We start from the raw sequence: 17,940 nt of genomic DNA on the forward strand, positions 1-17,940 counted from the left end.
CTCGAGAAATTTCGCATCATCGCGGACTTGAATATATTTTATATTTACACGCGTTGATTTTTCACCGGTGTTCTTGATATGTGATCTTTACACATCTGTTCGGAATAACGAACGCTTGGCCGTGACAGCGTTGTACAATTCCATATATATCGTAGCAACGATCGAAAGCAAGTTTTTCTACGTCATTTTCAAGCGTATCGAAATAAACCTCAGTGTACATCGAAACGTATATACATGTATCTTCAAGAATGCCCTCCCTCAGGTTATAGCAACTTGAGTTTATCCCTCGTGATATACATTTTTCAAAACGATACTCGCCATCTCGTCGATACGGACGTTTAAAAAAAATATATATATATATATATATTTCTCTGTACCAGTGAAAGTTTCGATTTCACAACGATCCCTGTAACATGGTAGAGAGTACCTATGCGAGTGATTCGCCCAGATCGCGTTCTCCGATGACGGAGCCGTCGAGCCCTCTTCAAGATGGTCCCGGAATATCCGGCTACCGATATCTCTACAATTATTCGCCGGAGAGTTTGCAGCACAAGTTGAAGAGCAACGACGAGCAAAATGTGACTGGGAGGCGACATGAGATCGATGGACGCGACAGAACGTTTTCGAGAAGTCCATTGAGCTCCGAAGAGATACGATTCAGACCGCGCGAGGTCTCGAGACCAAGTTCCTCGGCCACCATGTCCTCCCCTACGTCCGCCTTCACCATCGAGAACATCTTAGCGCCTAGACCCATAGGAAACATGACACCCACCAGCACAAGTAGCCTTGGATCGATCATTCAAAACCCGGAAGCCGTGGGTTCGCCGTCGAGGACCACGCCGATCCATCCTCTTCAGCAACAGATCCATCATCTGGCGTTCACATCCGCAGACTTGTTCGGTGAGTTGTTCCGTTTCCGAGTATGGATTAGGTGGTGGAAGATTCTTTTCGACGAAAAATCGGTTGGATCGGTGGAAAGAAATAGGAAAAACATGTTTTTTTTATAATTTCATCGATTCGATGAAATTGAATTCTTTTATTTCAGTTAAAAGATGAATAGATAATTTTTGAAATATTATTGAAATAATTTTACAAATTTATAAAAATTATATTATTTTTAATAACGTTCTAAAATAATATTTATAGAAATATAACATTTTCAATATCAAATATAAAATAATTTCATCTTAATGTCAAAGGTATTATTATGTAAATCTTATTTATTTTGCATAAAATATATATAGACCAATGTAGTTTTTAATATATCTTATTTAAAATCTACATATGTAGAAATAAAGTTGAAGCAACGAGGAAATATTCCGTTGCATAATTTTCAAAATTGAAATCGATTGATTATCGATTAATTTATTAACTTATAAAGTGAATATCCGTCTTTGTCCGTCGAATGTTTTCCTTCATCTTCAGCGCCGAGCAAATATCGACGAGACATAACACTCGCACGAAGGAAATCCCTCGTTAATTCGGAAATAAATAGCTTGCCCCGCGGTTCCGCGTATATTACACGCGTCCCCTCCGCGCTGGATCTCCGTGGCGTAAAAATGAAAGAAGGCGTAAATCCTCGCGGGTGGGCCGACGCGTTCCGCAACGAAATTTCCTTTATGCCCCCGAGGGCTTTAAGTATTTCACCCGCAAGAACCTCGGCGCAGATTGGGGATGCGCAGGCTGAAATCCGCAATCCGTTTCGATCACGCGCGAACGATTTAGCTCCTTGCAATCCCGTGTTGGAAGATGAAAAACGAGAAGGAAAAATATGCAACGCTCGGCGTTTTCCACGGAGAGAGACAGAGTAGGGGCACGGAGATAGAGAGAGAGAGAGAGAGAGAGAGAGAGAAAGAGAGAGAGAGAAGCGCGAGTGACGCCGCGGTTGAAAGCATAAGCATCCACCCTTCGCACATTTTTATGCGGAGACGTCGCCTCTAAGCAGCTTTCTTCGAGATTTTAAACCAAAACATCCCTTGGGACCCGGGGGGTGGTTCCCAGTATTTTTTCCCAGTTCCCTTTTCACGCGGAATAAGGTTGAGTATTGTTGAGAAACATTATTATTAATTTTCATCGCTCTATCGGTGATAAATGCGAAACCTTTCACGATTTTCGATTAATCTTCTTTTAACTCCTTCTTGTTTCTTTATCTTCCTTTCTATTTTTTAGGAAAATAGTAACGTTTTTCATACTGTGAGGTGAACTAATAGGTATTTGTTTTACTCTTATTTGGGAAGCTGAGAATGACGTTCAATGAAAAATCTATATTTAAGAAAAGAATAGCTTTTTTTCGTATCTTTTTACGAAATTCTTTGGTTTCAGTATTGGCTTTAATTTTTAATTAGCCGTGTTGAGGTAACTTGAAATAATGTAAAATATATACATAGAATACTTCTATTATGATTCTCTTCCTTTCATTGATGTGTTTAAAACGAAATGAGAAATGATACTTGATATACTTCAACTATATATTTCAACTACCAGAAATGGAGCGATTATTACCAAAGAGATCGATGGCTTCCTTTACTTTTGATAAAAATTTTTCACCGACGTAACATTTTAAGAAATAGAATTAATTTAATATTATTAACGATAGTTTTTTCTCGTTTTCAGCTGCAGCATATCCTAGTTTATATTCCGGCGGTTACGTGGCAGCAATGGCAGCCGCCGGTGTTTCGCTTCACGGTCAACCGGCCTTCTATCACGCGGCTCATCCCTATCAAATAAATCCAAACGCCGCGGCTGTGGGGCCGATGGCGAAGAGGAAACGTCGTCACAGGACGATATTCACAGAAGAGCAGCTGGAACAACTGGAAGCCACTTTCGACAAGACGCACTATCCAGACGTAATCTTGAGAGAACAGCTCGCTCTTCAGGTCGATCTCAAGGAGGAACGAATCGAGGTGAGTTTAGAAAAAATAAATTATGTTTCAAGATCTTACGTCGCGTATATCGTAGTGACATGAAATTTCAGTTTTTTTGAATGTAAGATTTTTCTTTTCGAAGAAATTTTCGATATTCTCCATTAGTGTTTATAATTTAGATTTATTTTTGTTCTTTGTACTTATATTGATATTTTTCTATTTTTCAATTAAATTTCGTTATATTTTTTTGTATTGTATTGAATCGTAATATGAAAATTAAAATTGAAATGATTGAAATAAAATGTTACTTATCATTCGGTAATATTTCGTATCACTACAAAAATTTGATATTACGAAATGTGGAACTTGATAAAAAATTGAAAGATAAAGATATAATAAAAATACTTTTTTCATCATTATATTATGATGAAGAAATTTTAATTAATAAAACTCGCGTGATTTCCCAAATTAATTATAATGGAATAAATATAATTAATAATATACATAACAAAATAAAAGAAAAAATTAAAAAATATAAAATAACTGAACAAGTATAAAAGTAAAAATATAATCAAAAAACTATAAAGATTTAGAGAAATTCAATCTTATCATTACATCCAAAATAATTATTTTCACAACGATGAATTTAGCTTTTCTTTAATCTTCTTCTTCCCTCCCTTCCTTTTCATTTCTACTTTTTTCTTCATTTTCGAATACAAAAATATTGAACAGTGAGAATTTTACAACGGATAAAATCTAGCTTTAAAGAAACAAACGCTCGTATTCTCATTCTTTATTTTTATCTTCATTCTTTCCCTCCCTTCTGAATGAAAAGAAATTCGAGCATCGTGAGAATTTTACGTCGAAATCCTCCAGAGATCTCATAATCTACTGGCTACTGGCTACTGGCTAAACTGACAAATTACTGTCCTGGGCCTAGGTGAATATTAGGTTTTCGTCTAACAAACATTGACCATTCGGATTGTCGAGAAACTCTTCGGCCCCGAGTACACGCATAATTTCTACCGATGACAAAATATGCCGTCCACTTTCCGGTCTGGAAGTCCTCGAACGTTCCCGTTGTTTATCGCCTTAATGCCACAGCCTCATAATTCTTTAACGAGATCATTAAAATTATTTACGGCCGGTATTTATCGGTCGTCGTTTGACTCGAGCCAACAAATTGCGTGCTAGATTAAAAGCTTTGCTGATAATGTGTTTACTTCAATTATATATATATATATATATGTTCGATCATGCGCGTGTGTCACACACACTTATGCATGCATGTATGTATGTATGTAAAAGCATACAAAACATTGGGGAAAGGGAGATGTAGAATTTATAACGTTTATAACGTTTCGTGTATTTGATGTCGTAAAGATTTACATTGCGCGCGCAATTAATTTGTCACGAGGCTCTCTTATATGTAATTAATCGATGCGATTCGTTGCTCGCTAATTGGTCAAACGTAATTTTTTATTCATGAAACGCGTAACGAGCCGCATCGGTGCTTTTCTATGGAATTAAAATCAAAATTTTTATCGCTCGATGGATGTGTGCATGGACCGGTTGCAAGGATGTTTCAAAGGATTTAGGACAGTGTCATTGAGACTGGATTGTCGAAGGAACCCTTTTCTGCCACGGCATTGTTGCTTCATGATAGAAGGCCCGCGACAAGATCGATGCTCAGTTTCAGTTTGTTGCTCCTGCTCGAATAAAGTATCTTTTGAAAAGAAGATACTTATATAAGAGAAATACAAGCTAATATATTTTTCTATATTTACTAATTATAAAAAAAAAAAATAAAGATATTTTAAAGATACAGATATATAATAATATATTTATAAAAGGGTTAATTTGAGAAACAAATATAGTTTTCGAAAAGTAACAAAACTTTTTCAAATTTTTCTTTGTTTATTTTATTTTTTTTAAGGATTTAATATTTTAATAATTACGAATAACGAATATACGTTAAATTTATTATAATTATACAGTTATTAAAAAAAAAATTCTTTCGTATGTAATATTAAAAAAAAATCATCTTATCTGTATGCTAATTTCTTTTAAAATTTGTTTCCCTAAAAGATGTAACGTTTCAATTTTTAAATTAAACTTATCGAATAATCTTATAATAAACATCTATTTCTCGTTGAAATGTCCTAAGCACCAAAGTTTACCCAACATCGTGAGAGATAAGTTCGCCTCTTAAGAATTATCGTGATGTTGCGATAATGGGACACGAGCCTGGAATTTCTTTATTCGCGTCCGGCAATTTGTTCGAACAATCGTACAATCCCAAAGTCATTCACACTTATCGTAGACCAACAGGCCACCCGCGTCGTCGGCTTTGCCAAAGGAAATCCCTTGTCTCGAGAGTCTTTAAAGACTTTGAAACAACATATACCTGCAGCGCACCTGCCGCATCGAGGCAAGAGTTTCGATGTTTGTACAGAATTAGTAGAAAGGCGACTTTCGAAACGAGAAAAAGAGAGCGAAAGGAGAACGGGGGAAATAAAGGAAAAGACGAGAAATACTAACTCGAGAGAGGTGGGCCTAAGGCACTCGGTTCCTCCCTGTTTGGAAAGAAGCTGTGTGTTTACACACAGCGCGACGTTACGCTCTTTTTCCTATCCTCGTGATTGCATCAACAGAATGCAGAAACACGAACAACGATGCTGTTGTTGTAAAAGCAAAAACGTAAAAGCATCTTATACGCGTTAGATATACAAAATTAATTCGATGAAAATTATAATTATTTATAATTATATGATATATGATAGGTGTAAGTTATTTAAGTTTTTGATTTAAAAAGATCGTATAATTTTTATGCATATTATAAATTGCTTAAAATTGGATAAGCATAAAAATATTATTTCTAATAAATAATAATAATAATAATAATTGTTTTTTCTTTCAAATAATTTTTATTATTTATGATTTTAATCCTTTCGAATAATCGCTATTATTTTCGAGAATTTTTCATCTTTTAAATAATTTTCGAATCTGCTAAAAAAAGATGGCGATTTTGATAAAATTATTGATGCAATCTCATCCTAGAATAAATGATAATTGCATAAAGTCATATTAGAAGAATATCCACAAAATTTTTTAGTCAAAAAAACAAATTATATTTTTTATCTTTCTTGCAAAATATATTAAACAATTTCTCTTTCTAAATTCATCATTTAAAGAACAAATTGTATACATCAAACTAAAGTTATAAATATTTTAATATAAGCTTAGTTAACTTGAAAAACAAATTAATTTTTATATTAAATATATTTACTGATAAAAATAAAAAAAAATTTCTTTATATTTTTCATTTTTTATTTTGTCCTTATGCAAATGCATATTCAAAAAAAAATTATTATTTATCGAAGTATGAATTGTTATCCCTCTATATTATTTTTAATTCTACTTATCTCAGAAGATGAAACACACAAATATATAAATATATAAATTCATTAATTTGTTTCTTAACTTTGATCAGTAAGTGTATAATCGAAATTGAAGAAAAATTTGAAATTTAATGAATAATTCTTCAAATAAATAAATAAATAAATAAATCTTAATTTCTCGAATGATAAAAAACAAGTATATTTAGATGAATTGGTAACGAAGAAAAGTTGTTTTTTTCTAATACACAATAATATAAAATATTTTATATAAATGTCGTATATGTGATGATTTCGCGTAAATAAATATATCGTATAAAATATACACGATGCAACAGGAACGGATACAATGCTGTGTGATTATTGCATAATTCAACGGTTAAGGGAGAGATCAATGCGATATTTGAAACGATGAAACATCTATCGGTAACAACCGAGAGATATTGATTGTCGGGGGTTTCGTTTAAATCGAGTCGGACAAGCGTGAAGAACAAATGCTGATTTCGAACGTGGGATGAAACCTTTTGATCTTCTCTGGCTCCTGCACCTCGTTAAAAGTCTTCTCGATGAAATACGCGCAGGTAAAGGTGATTATCAATTAAGTGTTGTATCTGTCTTGATAAAAATTAAGATATGTTTGGCAATTTTTCGATACGATAAGCGAATGATTGAGCATGATGTTGTTTTCTTTGAATTGCTTCGAATCTTCTTCTATTTAATTTAATATTAAAATTAAATTAAAAACTTACGATATATAAGATAAGAAAAGTTTAAAAAAAATTAACAAACAAATTTTATTATCGCAGAATGATTAGCAATATTGAATGGTTTTAAATGAATGAGAAAATCACTTTGATTATCTTTATAAAATGACAATATAATAGTTAGATATTAAAATAAATAAGTTAAAATTTAATTTATTAATTAAAAATGACAATAGTGATTCTCTAAAAAGTAATAAGCTTTTGTGAATCACAATCCATAGATTAGAATATCTCTAGTTAGTTATCTATAGTAGATTTCATGATATTTTTAAATATAGTATATTACATTCATAAATTTTCTTGAAATTTATAAATAAAATATTTTCCTTCATAAAATGTCGAAATATTAAAATTCTGTATAAATATTCTCAATATTCTTTTGTTCAAATTCTATCAATTTATCTATATCAAGTTAATAATTTATAAATTTACTTTTTTACAAAGAATTTATATATATTTTTATTTATATATAAAAAAAATGTTATTTATTTTAATTATGGCAAATAAAAATAATATAATATATAGTATTTTTACTTTATACTTTACAAGAACAGGAAATTTCTTATCATAAGTCAAATTACATATTTCTTATACATGATAAACATTATTACAATTATTACAATTATTTTCAATTTGAAATTTTTTATTTAAATAATTTTTATAAATAAACTAATAGAAATTGACGCTTAATAATAACATAAAATGAAGCATAAATTTTATATTAAAATTATTTATGATTACTAAGAACAATATAAATGAAATTATTATTCAAATTTCTCTAATAAAATAAATACATTATTATTATATATAATACATTATTATATATTATGAAAAATATTCTGTATATATTTACATATTTTTATATATATAGCAACATATAAATAGCAACATTTAAATAATTCTTTCGCTCAAAATAACAAATTTTGAAATAATGTATTAACTTGATAAAATAATTCACAAAAATCTTTATACATTTCATACGAAATTTGGCAACAAAGTTTGATTAGAATTAAAATTTTTATTGATATCATTATATTAAAACCAATAAAAATTCTGATTTTAATTAAATTTTGTGAATACATAAAGCATAGTGAAAATTAAAGCATAATGAAAATTAAGTTTTAATATTTTTTTCATTTTCTTTATAATTATAATATAAAATATAATCTTATTATAAAGTATAATCTGTAAAGTAAAAATTAATTAAAATAAATAAAAATTATAAAAAAATAAGTATAAAGTATAATTAAATTTTAAAATTATCTGTTTTTAAAGTTAAGTTGCTCTTGCATGACTCTATTGTAATATTCCTATTTTGAAATTGTATTCGAAACATGAAAAATTTGTTGAAATTTTGAATTTTGAATATAATTCACCCTCTCAAAAAATATTACTTCATGTAAATAACTTATTATATCCTCTTCATATTATATGTATACAAATTTTCATTAAAAATCAGAATTTTTAAATTAATCGAATTTTCTCATAAGATAATTGATTATAAACAACTTTTGCAATTGATTTTAAATTACAGAAAACACCTCAAAATTTATTTTTAACTTGATATCAATGAAATAATGAAAAGAAGTAAAATTTACCAAGCAAAAAATTGCAAGGGAAGCTATATTATACGAGCCTCTATTTACAATATTTCGCTTCGATTTCAAGCGTTCTTCCAACACAAAGAATCATCGTCTTCCCGCGCGCTACAAAAATTTATACCTACGAAATAAATGCGACCAGTGGACCACGATGAGATTTCCTCATCAAACATTTCCTATTCCAGGTGTGGTTCAAGAACCGACGTGCCAAGTGGCGTAAACAGAAAAGGGAAGAGCAAGAACGTATGCGGAAACTTCAGCTGGAACAACGTCAACGGGCCGACGACAACGTGCCAACGCCTACAGTCAAAGTGCCCGAACATTTGACATTAACCAGGCAGCAACAACAACAACAACACGAACAGGACACCGATAGCTCGGATCTCGAAGTGGCGTAGTCAAAATATTGGTTGTAAACTCTTCTTTTATTCTTCTTTGTTTTTTCTTTTTTTTTTTATTATTATTATTATTTTTTTTTTCTTTCGTTTTTATTTCTCGTCGACGACGATTCAAAACAGATTCAAAACAGACTGGTTTTTCCCTGTTACAGGGGACAAACGTGTGTAAATACGGAATTAGGATGTAAATATATTTGTACATACAGCTTACGATCGATGTGTAAAATATAGGTAGTGAAATAAATTATTGATTCCCAGATATGAAACGAGAATGGGATTTTATTTTCACTCTTCCGTTCTTATTCCTTCGAAGATCGATTTAAGTATTTAACGTTAGATTGTAGGTTGAATAGAACGATTTATAATGAGATATTGGTAATTATAGAATAAAAATATAGTTTTATATTTTATCTTGAAATGGAAACTAATTTCAATAAAAATCGATAATTATATTCAGGAATTTAAATATTGTAAAATATTTTATGGTAAACGATTCAGGTATTATGTCGCCATCAAACGAATAATTAAATTATTATTTTTTTTGTCTTTATTTATCTGTAATAATTTTTTTTCAAAATATGGAAAAATATTTGCTGAAAATATTATTTCGTAAAGTAATTTTTTCATTTCCATTATAGAATATAATAGCACTAAGAAACAGTGATTAATGAGATTAATAAAATAAAAATTTCATTGTACTTAAAAAATATAAAAGTATAAATATTTATAAAAGTAAATAAAAGTATTAAGTTTTTATATTACGAAAAATTAGAAATAGATAACAATTAGATAACAATTTATTTTTATTATCTAAAAGTTATTTTTATTATCTAAAAGTTGATTATTAGATCTATATTTTGATTAATATTTTTTCCATTTTTTGATAATTTATTCAATAAAATTAACATAGAATAATTATCTCTTTATAAATCTTAATACAAATAAAATTAAAAAATATCTCCAAATTCAACGATTTTCGAATGATCACTAAATCATTATTAAATCTTTGATAATGATTAATAGTAATTCACTCTAATTCGCAAATTTTTGTATTACAATTTCAATGCAAATGTAACACATGCGATACATAATCATACACTGAGAAATTTCATTGTAAATTTAAAAAAAACTATTTAAAATTATTATTTGTTAATTTATTAAATTTATTTAATAAAATTTTATTTAATAAAAATTTATTAAATTTATTTAATAAATTTCACAACTTAAATCGATTAGAAGATAGCTGAAATATTTAAAAAATTTTATATTATCCTCTGATTACTTTATCTATATATTATTTCTTTATCCACTGATCACTTTCACCAGAGGAATGTATCCTGCACGACTTTCACGTTACAGAGTGGATCAGTGATTAAAATCCCCGGGCAATTTCCACGAACGTTGTAGTTGAAACTTAGTTCTACGTGCCTTGACGATTATATTATTAGTATTGTGCGATAGGAGTGAAAGAGCAGTTAGCCGGTTCATGGACACCGTAAGTTACACGAGAGAGGAAAGTTTGAACTAAGTTCGGGTAAGTACATAAATCCGGGGGGCGACCAAGAACTAAGACGTTCTATTGCGGTACAAGTTTAATAGATTCCGCGCTGTTGTTGCACTGCAATCTAAAGACGATCGACTTAAACCCAGTTCTTTTCCTATTTTTCAAATTTTTTACTCGAAAAGTTTTTGAAATTTTTTCAAGATCTCTTTTTTGCTTGTTCGAAATCGACAAATACTTTTTCTTTTCTTTTTGGTCTGTCTTGATAATTTTCATTGAATCCTTGAAATGTTTTTATAATACTTTTCATAGCATGATTGAATAAATTGCAGATTTTTTTACAGAACTAAAGAGCAAACGGGTATAGAATAATTTCTTATGAAAAATTTGGCCGAATTCTATATATAGAAAATGTTATATTACGCAACATATATTAGATTTTTTAATATTCAGACTGGAGATTTATAACTTCAAGCAACATTTTTCTTTGCAAAAATTTTCATTTTTAACTAACTTTAACTAACTTTTACTAACGAATTATTAATAAAAAGTTATTAATAGGTATGTACAATACATATGTATATACGTGCATATAAAATGTTTTAATATTTTATATTGTATATTACTTATATTATATTACTTATATATATAATTAACATTATTTTCTTTTTCAAAATTTTTTTAAATTAAATTGCTATTATTTGTTTCATATCTTATTATATTATTTTCTAAATTATATATTATTGCATAGATATTTCTTTTTTATTTCTTTTATTATTAACATTTTAGCTAAATAGTTGTAACTTTATTGCAAAGAATCTGTTTACTATGCTTGATATTTAATAATATATCATCTGATATGCATTTATATTATTTATAAATAAAAATAAAATATTTATTTCAAATCTGCGATTTAATAATTAATAAAAAAATAATGAATAAAAATTATTGTATATTTTATTCGTATAAGTAATTTTGGGGAAAATTTCAAATGATAGTAAAAAAAATATTATTGATTGATATACTTTTAAATTTTGTGATTAATTGCTAAAAATTTAATTGTATGAATTTTCCGATTAATGATTCGGTAATGTCTTTGATCTAAAGATAAATTAATCTTTATCAAGATTGTTTGCATGTTCGATTAATGTAATTTAACGAAATTTAATCCGTTTGCTAAATTAAGTTTTTTAATTTTTAATTTAACTTTTTCAGGTTTTAATTAACTTTTACAGTTAATAGAATTTTTGTGAAACAGATACAATGCTATTACAATTTTAAATTATAACAAACATTTCATCGAAAAGAAATACATTTATTACTTTGTAATTATTTAATAATTATTTAATGTATTATGTTGCAAATAAGCAACATTAATAATGATCTTTATGTTTTATGAAATAATTTCGATTGAAAAATTTTATTAGAATTTTTATTATAAATACTAAACAAAGTAAATTTATTTTGAAAATTTAGAATGGAGTTTAGTAATAACTGAAATGTTACTTAAAAATAATTTTCAAATGATATTTCAACGTTTTAATGCCATTATTAACCTTTCCAGATTTTAATTAAGATTTTTACAGTTAATAATATTTTTGTGAAAGAAATACAATGCTATTTTACAATTTTAAATTGTAATAAATATTTCATTGAAAAGAAATACATTTATTACTTTGTAATTATTTAATAATTACTTAATATATTGTGTTGTAAATATGCAACATTAATAATGTTTATCTTTATCTTTTAATTCACTACGTATCCAATAAATTCAATTATAGTATTAAAAGTTATAAAAATTCTCAAAGTTTTTTAATATCGATTCTTTATTTTTTTCAGATTAAAATCATAATAATAATAATTCAATTTAGAGACAATTTTATAAAGAATTCGAACTAAATTACTCTTTACATTTCTCACAAATTTACATAACAAAATGTACACGTTCACAATAAGATAATTTAAAAGAGAATCAACGATCAGTTTGACCTTTACAACACAATTTATCAATCGTTCGCATTGTTTCCGCCCTCTTGTGTTTCCATCTTCTCATCTGTTTTTTCTTTTCCTCGTCGTACGGACACTCCGTTTTGGGTATCCTTTTACCCCTATCCTTCTTGTCTCTTGTAACGGGGAATACGGATGGACCAACGTCCACGACTTTCAATATCTCGATAGGATTCAACGCGAATTGGCTGCATTCCGGTGAACCGATGGTCAATACCAGAACCGTGACGAATTTCAAGAAATACGTTGCTCTCAATAGATAAACGGCTCCTTCACCATAACTGAACAACGGTGGTCCCAAAGAGTTCACATCGCACATGTAATAAGCTCCACAGAACTTGAAGATACCCAAACACGAGCTCTCGCACGTTAAAATGCCAAAATTGTACTTGAGGAACATTTGTTCCATCGATTGCCACAGGTATTTGCCCGACTTTGCGTACAATCTCCCGCAAATCGCTGGCAAAACCTTCGCCTCGAACATAGTCTCGCCGATCTTGAAATGGCTCATCAAGTATCTGTTCCAACAATTCACGTGACTGTATTCATTTTTGGTCGACTTGAACTCCGCTTCTAATTTACTGTGCGTATAATACCTGTCACCGCACATAACGATCACGTCGAGGATCTTCGAGCTCCAATATTCCGGTGCCATGATTCTGGTCATACCGGCGCAAACCACGTAACAAGCGTACGTTTGCATTCCACGATTCTCCCTCTCGAACATCCCATCCGTGATGTGAATCTCGCCCCACAACGAGAACAATTTGTTCGATTCTTCCACGACGTATTGATGCCACCGCATCTTCCCTACCGTAAATTCTTTCCCCTTCTTCTTCTGGGGGAGAGTCAACCCCTTGGCCCAAGTGATCTTGTTCAGTTTCAACCATGTTGGCGTCTCGATAGGCTCCTTCAGATCGCCCTCTTCTTGCTCGATCGTGCAAGGATCTCTCATGTCTAGAGGATCGAAGGGGCAATCGTCGATGGTCTTCTTCTTCACGGGCCGCGTAGCTGGCTTGGGCGCCCCTCGTTGCAGCAACTTCAAGTTGTGGATTTGACAACAGAGATGGGTCACGTGAAAGATTTGAATCGTGAAAAACTTCTCTTCGAAAATGGCTTCTTCGGTAGTTGGTACCTCTGGCTTCTCTGTTTTTGGTAGATCCGCGGTTTCCGGTTCAGTCACATCCTCTGCTGGTTTCTCTGCTTCTTTAGCTTCCTCGGGAGTTTTCTTTTCGACTTCATTTTCCGGCTTCTTTTCTGGTTCTTTTTCTGGTTCTTTTTTTGGTTCTTTTTCTGGTTCTTTTTCTGGTTCTTTTTCTGGTTTCTTTTCTGGTTCCTTTTCGGGCTCTTTTTCCGGTTCCTTTTTCGGCTCTTTTTCTGGTTTTGGAGGGCTGTAAACGTAGGCCCTTAATAGAAGGATCATCAGATGTCGTCTGAGCGATTCCTTCGAGCAAAATTTCATGATGCAAGCGTATCCATTGTCGTCCCAATAACCGAATTCGTTGCAACGATATGGATTGTACAAGTACCAGAATAGATTATCCTTCCAGAACGCAAGACTGAACCGGGTAGTGCGAATTATACAATTACGATAACGCATTTTTAATTTATCGAACCATTCTTCGATTCTTTTGGTCCCTTTGTGAACTGGCATCTTTTGTCCGTCGGTTATTTTTTCAGACCCGATCTCTAGTTTAACGTTTATCAAATCCTTACGTTCCATGATCATTTTTTGCTTCATGTTCTTCTCCTCGTAATCCCATGGAATGTCCGTGACTATTGGAACGTCCTTCAGCTCTTGAATCAATTTCACTTCGATGCTATACTTGTAATTGTACACCACGATGTCGTCCAGCCTTTGTTTCTCCCTGATGTTCATCATACCGATGTGGGTGTACAACATCCACGCGTGATCATAGATATAATCGATGTTTGCGCTCCAAGCATACTTGTATCTCGTAAGGATATATATATATGTTATGTTAAATAAATTAAATACAAAGTAAAAATAATAAGAATTTATGTTGTAAATTAATTAAAAGATTTAACTTATGAAATGATTTGATAGAAAATTTTTAATTTATTAGAGTATTTAATAGTAGATTTGCTAAGAAACTATTAAACATTCTATATAGAATGTTGATAATAATGTCATCGAAAAAGATTTACAAATATATATTTTCAATCCATTGATTTTTGAATTTATACTTAATCAATAATAATAATAATAACAACAATAATAATGTATAATTTATAATATATGTATTGACAATATTATTAATCTTCTGTAAACTATTATAGTATTATACTTTTATTTATAATAAATTACTAAAGTTAAAATATAAATATTTTCATATTAAATAAAACATATTTTTTCCATTTTTAAAAAATTTCTAATTACATTAAATAATGTGTAAGTATATTAAAAATCAATTAACAAAAATGAATAAAATATTTACATGAAAACTCCTAATTTTATTTAATTCTTAATTTATTCAAAAGAAATAAGAAAAAAAATTTGAATTCAATTTTTTAATTGAAGAACTAAAGCAGATAAACTACCAAAAATTAATAAAATATCCATTAAAATAAAACAAAAAAATCAAAATTGTATGATTATTTTCTAATAGTATGAAGTGGAAAAGGATAGTTTCTGTAAGATTAGTTTTCTTTTTAACAGATTTTTTTTTATTAATTTATTAATTATAATATATATTTGTTCTAATTTATATATTTCATATTATAAACTTTCCAATATTTTAAAATAAATATTGTAAAATAATATTTCGTGATTAAATAAATAATAATAATAATATATAGTATATAATAATAATAGTAATATTCATGGTAAATAAATCAACAATTTAAAAATAAACTTATAAAATGATAATTTTTTTTAATTCCAAATCTAGTTCAAAATTATTTTTATATAATATTTATATAATAAAATATTTATATAAAATATTTATATAATAAAAAATATTATTTTTTGAAAAAAAATTATATTATTGTAAATTAATCGAAGAAAAATTTCTGAAATCAATAAAAATAAAAATTTTTTAAATATGCAATATTTATCAAATTCAGACGTTAACAGTTTAAATATTATTATAGAAAACGTTAATAGTATAAAGATTATTATAGAAAAATATTATAGAATTTTTGTTTACTATTAGAAATTACAAATTTTCACTTTTATGTCAGATAAAATATATCATATACTGAGTGTTTTATTTAAATCAATCTATTTGAATATTATTGACAAAATAAAAATAAATAATTAAATATAACTAAAAATATATGTATAAAGATTTAATTATACAAGAAAATATTTTAAATAAAAGTTGAATGCTTTCAAAAGACATAATCTAAACACGATTAATTTTTTTTTTAAATGAATATAAAGAACAATTTTTATTTTTAAATGGGATCGTATGATTTTTATTGCACTAATGAATAATAGCTCGTTATTTCCTACGAAAAACTACTAAGTTATTTGCATTGAAAAATTTTTAGGAAATACTTAAAGTTTATAAAATTGATCGTATCAGATTTTGTTTGTCTTCTGAAACCATTCAAACATTTTATTTAAAATTTTTTTATATTGAAAGTTTGATAAATATTCTAATAGATTAATTGAAATGGAATATATATTCTTATTAAAATATTAATCTTCGATTCATTTAATAAACGAATTAAAAAAGAAAACTTAAAGAAAAACTGATATTTTATGAAATATACATTCAACAAGTACCTCAACTGTGTCTTAGCCAGAAGTGCAATGATTCCTTGATAAAAGCAGAATTTCCACGTATTTTTACGCGCCCGCATCATGCTCAGTTCTGGCAAATGCATACCCTTCATTCCACGAAGGCATACGTCAGCGTAGATCCTTGTTCCACGCGCTTTAGAGGGTAATTCGAAAACGATGTAATCACCATCGACCAAACCAAATTTTTCACCGGTACACCGATCGACTAGCGACTCTTTATGCGGTAGAGTACATATTTGTGGAATCCGGGCATGGCCTAATTCTTTACGATCGGAATAATCATTGGCTTGATCTTCCAATATGTCGAAAGTGTCGTCTAGATCACAGGGGAACAAATCTTTTCGTTTCATCCGTCTCTGTTTTCGTTTTTCCAACAATTCTCTGGTCATGTCTCGTGTCGTGCACGGCCATCTGCCTGGCCATTTATCGTCCTCGGTCTTTACTGATATTGGTTTTTCTATCGCTGTGTCGGATTTCGATTCTACCTGAAGATGTAATTTGTATTAAGCATTGCCTTGAATATAAATATATTAATATTAATATAAATATAATATTAATATATTTGATAATATATATATAATATTTTTAATATAATATTAATATATTTGAATATAAATATATTAAATAATTTTAACACTGTTATTGTTAAATCGAAGTACTGTATTAACTTTTTGATGAGATATTGGGATACGTTTATTATTTTAATAATAATTGTAAATTTCAAGTTGATAAAAAAATTATTGAAATATCTGATGTAATAATGCTTTATTCGACTTTACAAGAGTAGTTAATTTGTTATTGTTTATATATATACGTAATCGAAACGTAATTACATAACTTGAATAAAAATTTAAGATGTTTTTATTTATAAAAATAATTATATAAAACAATATTTTGTTTTTGAATATTCTGTTTGAGAATGTTACTTAATGAAATTATGTTCTCTTATTTATTTTGTTCAATTATAATACATTAGAATTTTAATATTTTTATTAAATCTTTTTCAGATTAAAATTGGATGGCAATTTTTTTTTTATCTTAAATATGTTATATAACGTATGCTGTAATATTAAATATCATTAAAAAAAATTGCAATGATAAAATAGATATACAGTAATTATAAAAAAATATAAATACTATATTCGATTTTAACTTTCAGCTTAAAAATTAACTTAAAAATTCTTCACTTAAAAATTAAGAATTCATAGTTAGAAAAAGATAATAATTTAATTGAAAAATTTATTTTCAAAGATAAAAATAGAAAGTACATATTGAAGAATACAATAATCGCTAAACAATTAAAACAAAAAATAATTATTGTCTAGGGAATGACTGTTAAATTTCCAATCAAAAAATCGTTTAAAGTTATCCTTAAAAAAAAAAACATTAGTAAATATATTTTGTTTAATAAATTCAATATACTTCCATAAATAATTAAACTTTTTAAATTTAACTTTGATTATGTATTAGATTTATTAACCAAATTTTGTGCATCGCTTATAAATGATAGGATGCTTCGGTAAGTTTATATTTCATATTTTTTTTTTTTTTTGCTTCTCAATTGTTAGTTATTATTATTTAAAAAAGGATTGTTTAAAAAATGAAAAATTGAATCAAAATTATTATTATAAA

General features: G+C 28.5%; 1 protein-coding gene across 1 annotated transcript; it reads left to right on the top strand.

The window, feature by feature from the left end:
* The first annotated feature begins 413 nt into the window (after positions 1-413).
* LOC122715470 (homeobox protein goosecoid-like) lies at positions 414-9,025 on the top strand. The gene is made up of 3 exons (XM_043937694.1): positions 414-900; positions 2,614-2,903; positions 8,813-9,025. The coding sequence occupies exons 1-3, from the start codon at positions 414-416 to the stop codon at positions 9,023-9,025; spliced, it is 990 nt and encodes a 329-aa protein (XP_043793629.1).
* The last annotated feature ends 8,915 nt before the right edge of the window (positions 9,026-17,940 follow it).

This window comes from Apis laboriosa, unplaced genomic scaffold, assembly GCF_014066325.1.
Source record: "Apis laboriosa isolate Shangri-la unplaced genomic scaffold, ASM1406632v1 scaffold35_cov144, whole genome shotgun sequence".
In the NCBI taxonomy this organism is placed as follows: domain Eukaryota; kingdom Metazoa; phylum Arthropoda; class Insecta; order Hymenoptera; family Apidae; genus Apis; species Apis laboriosa.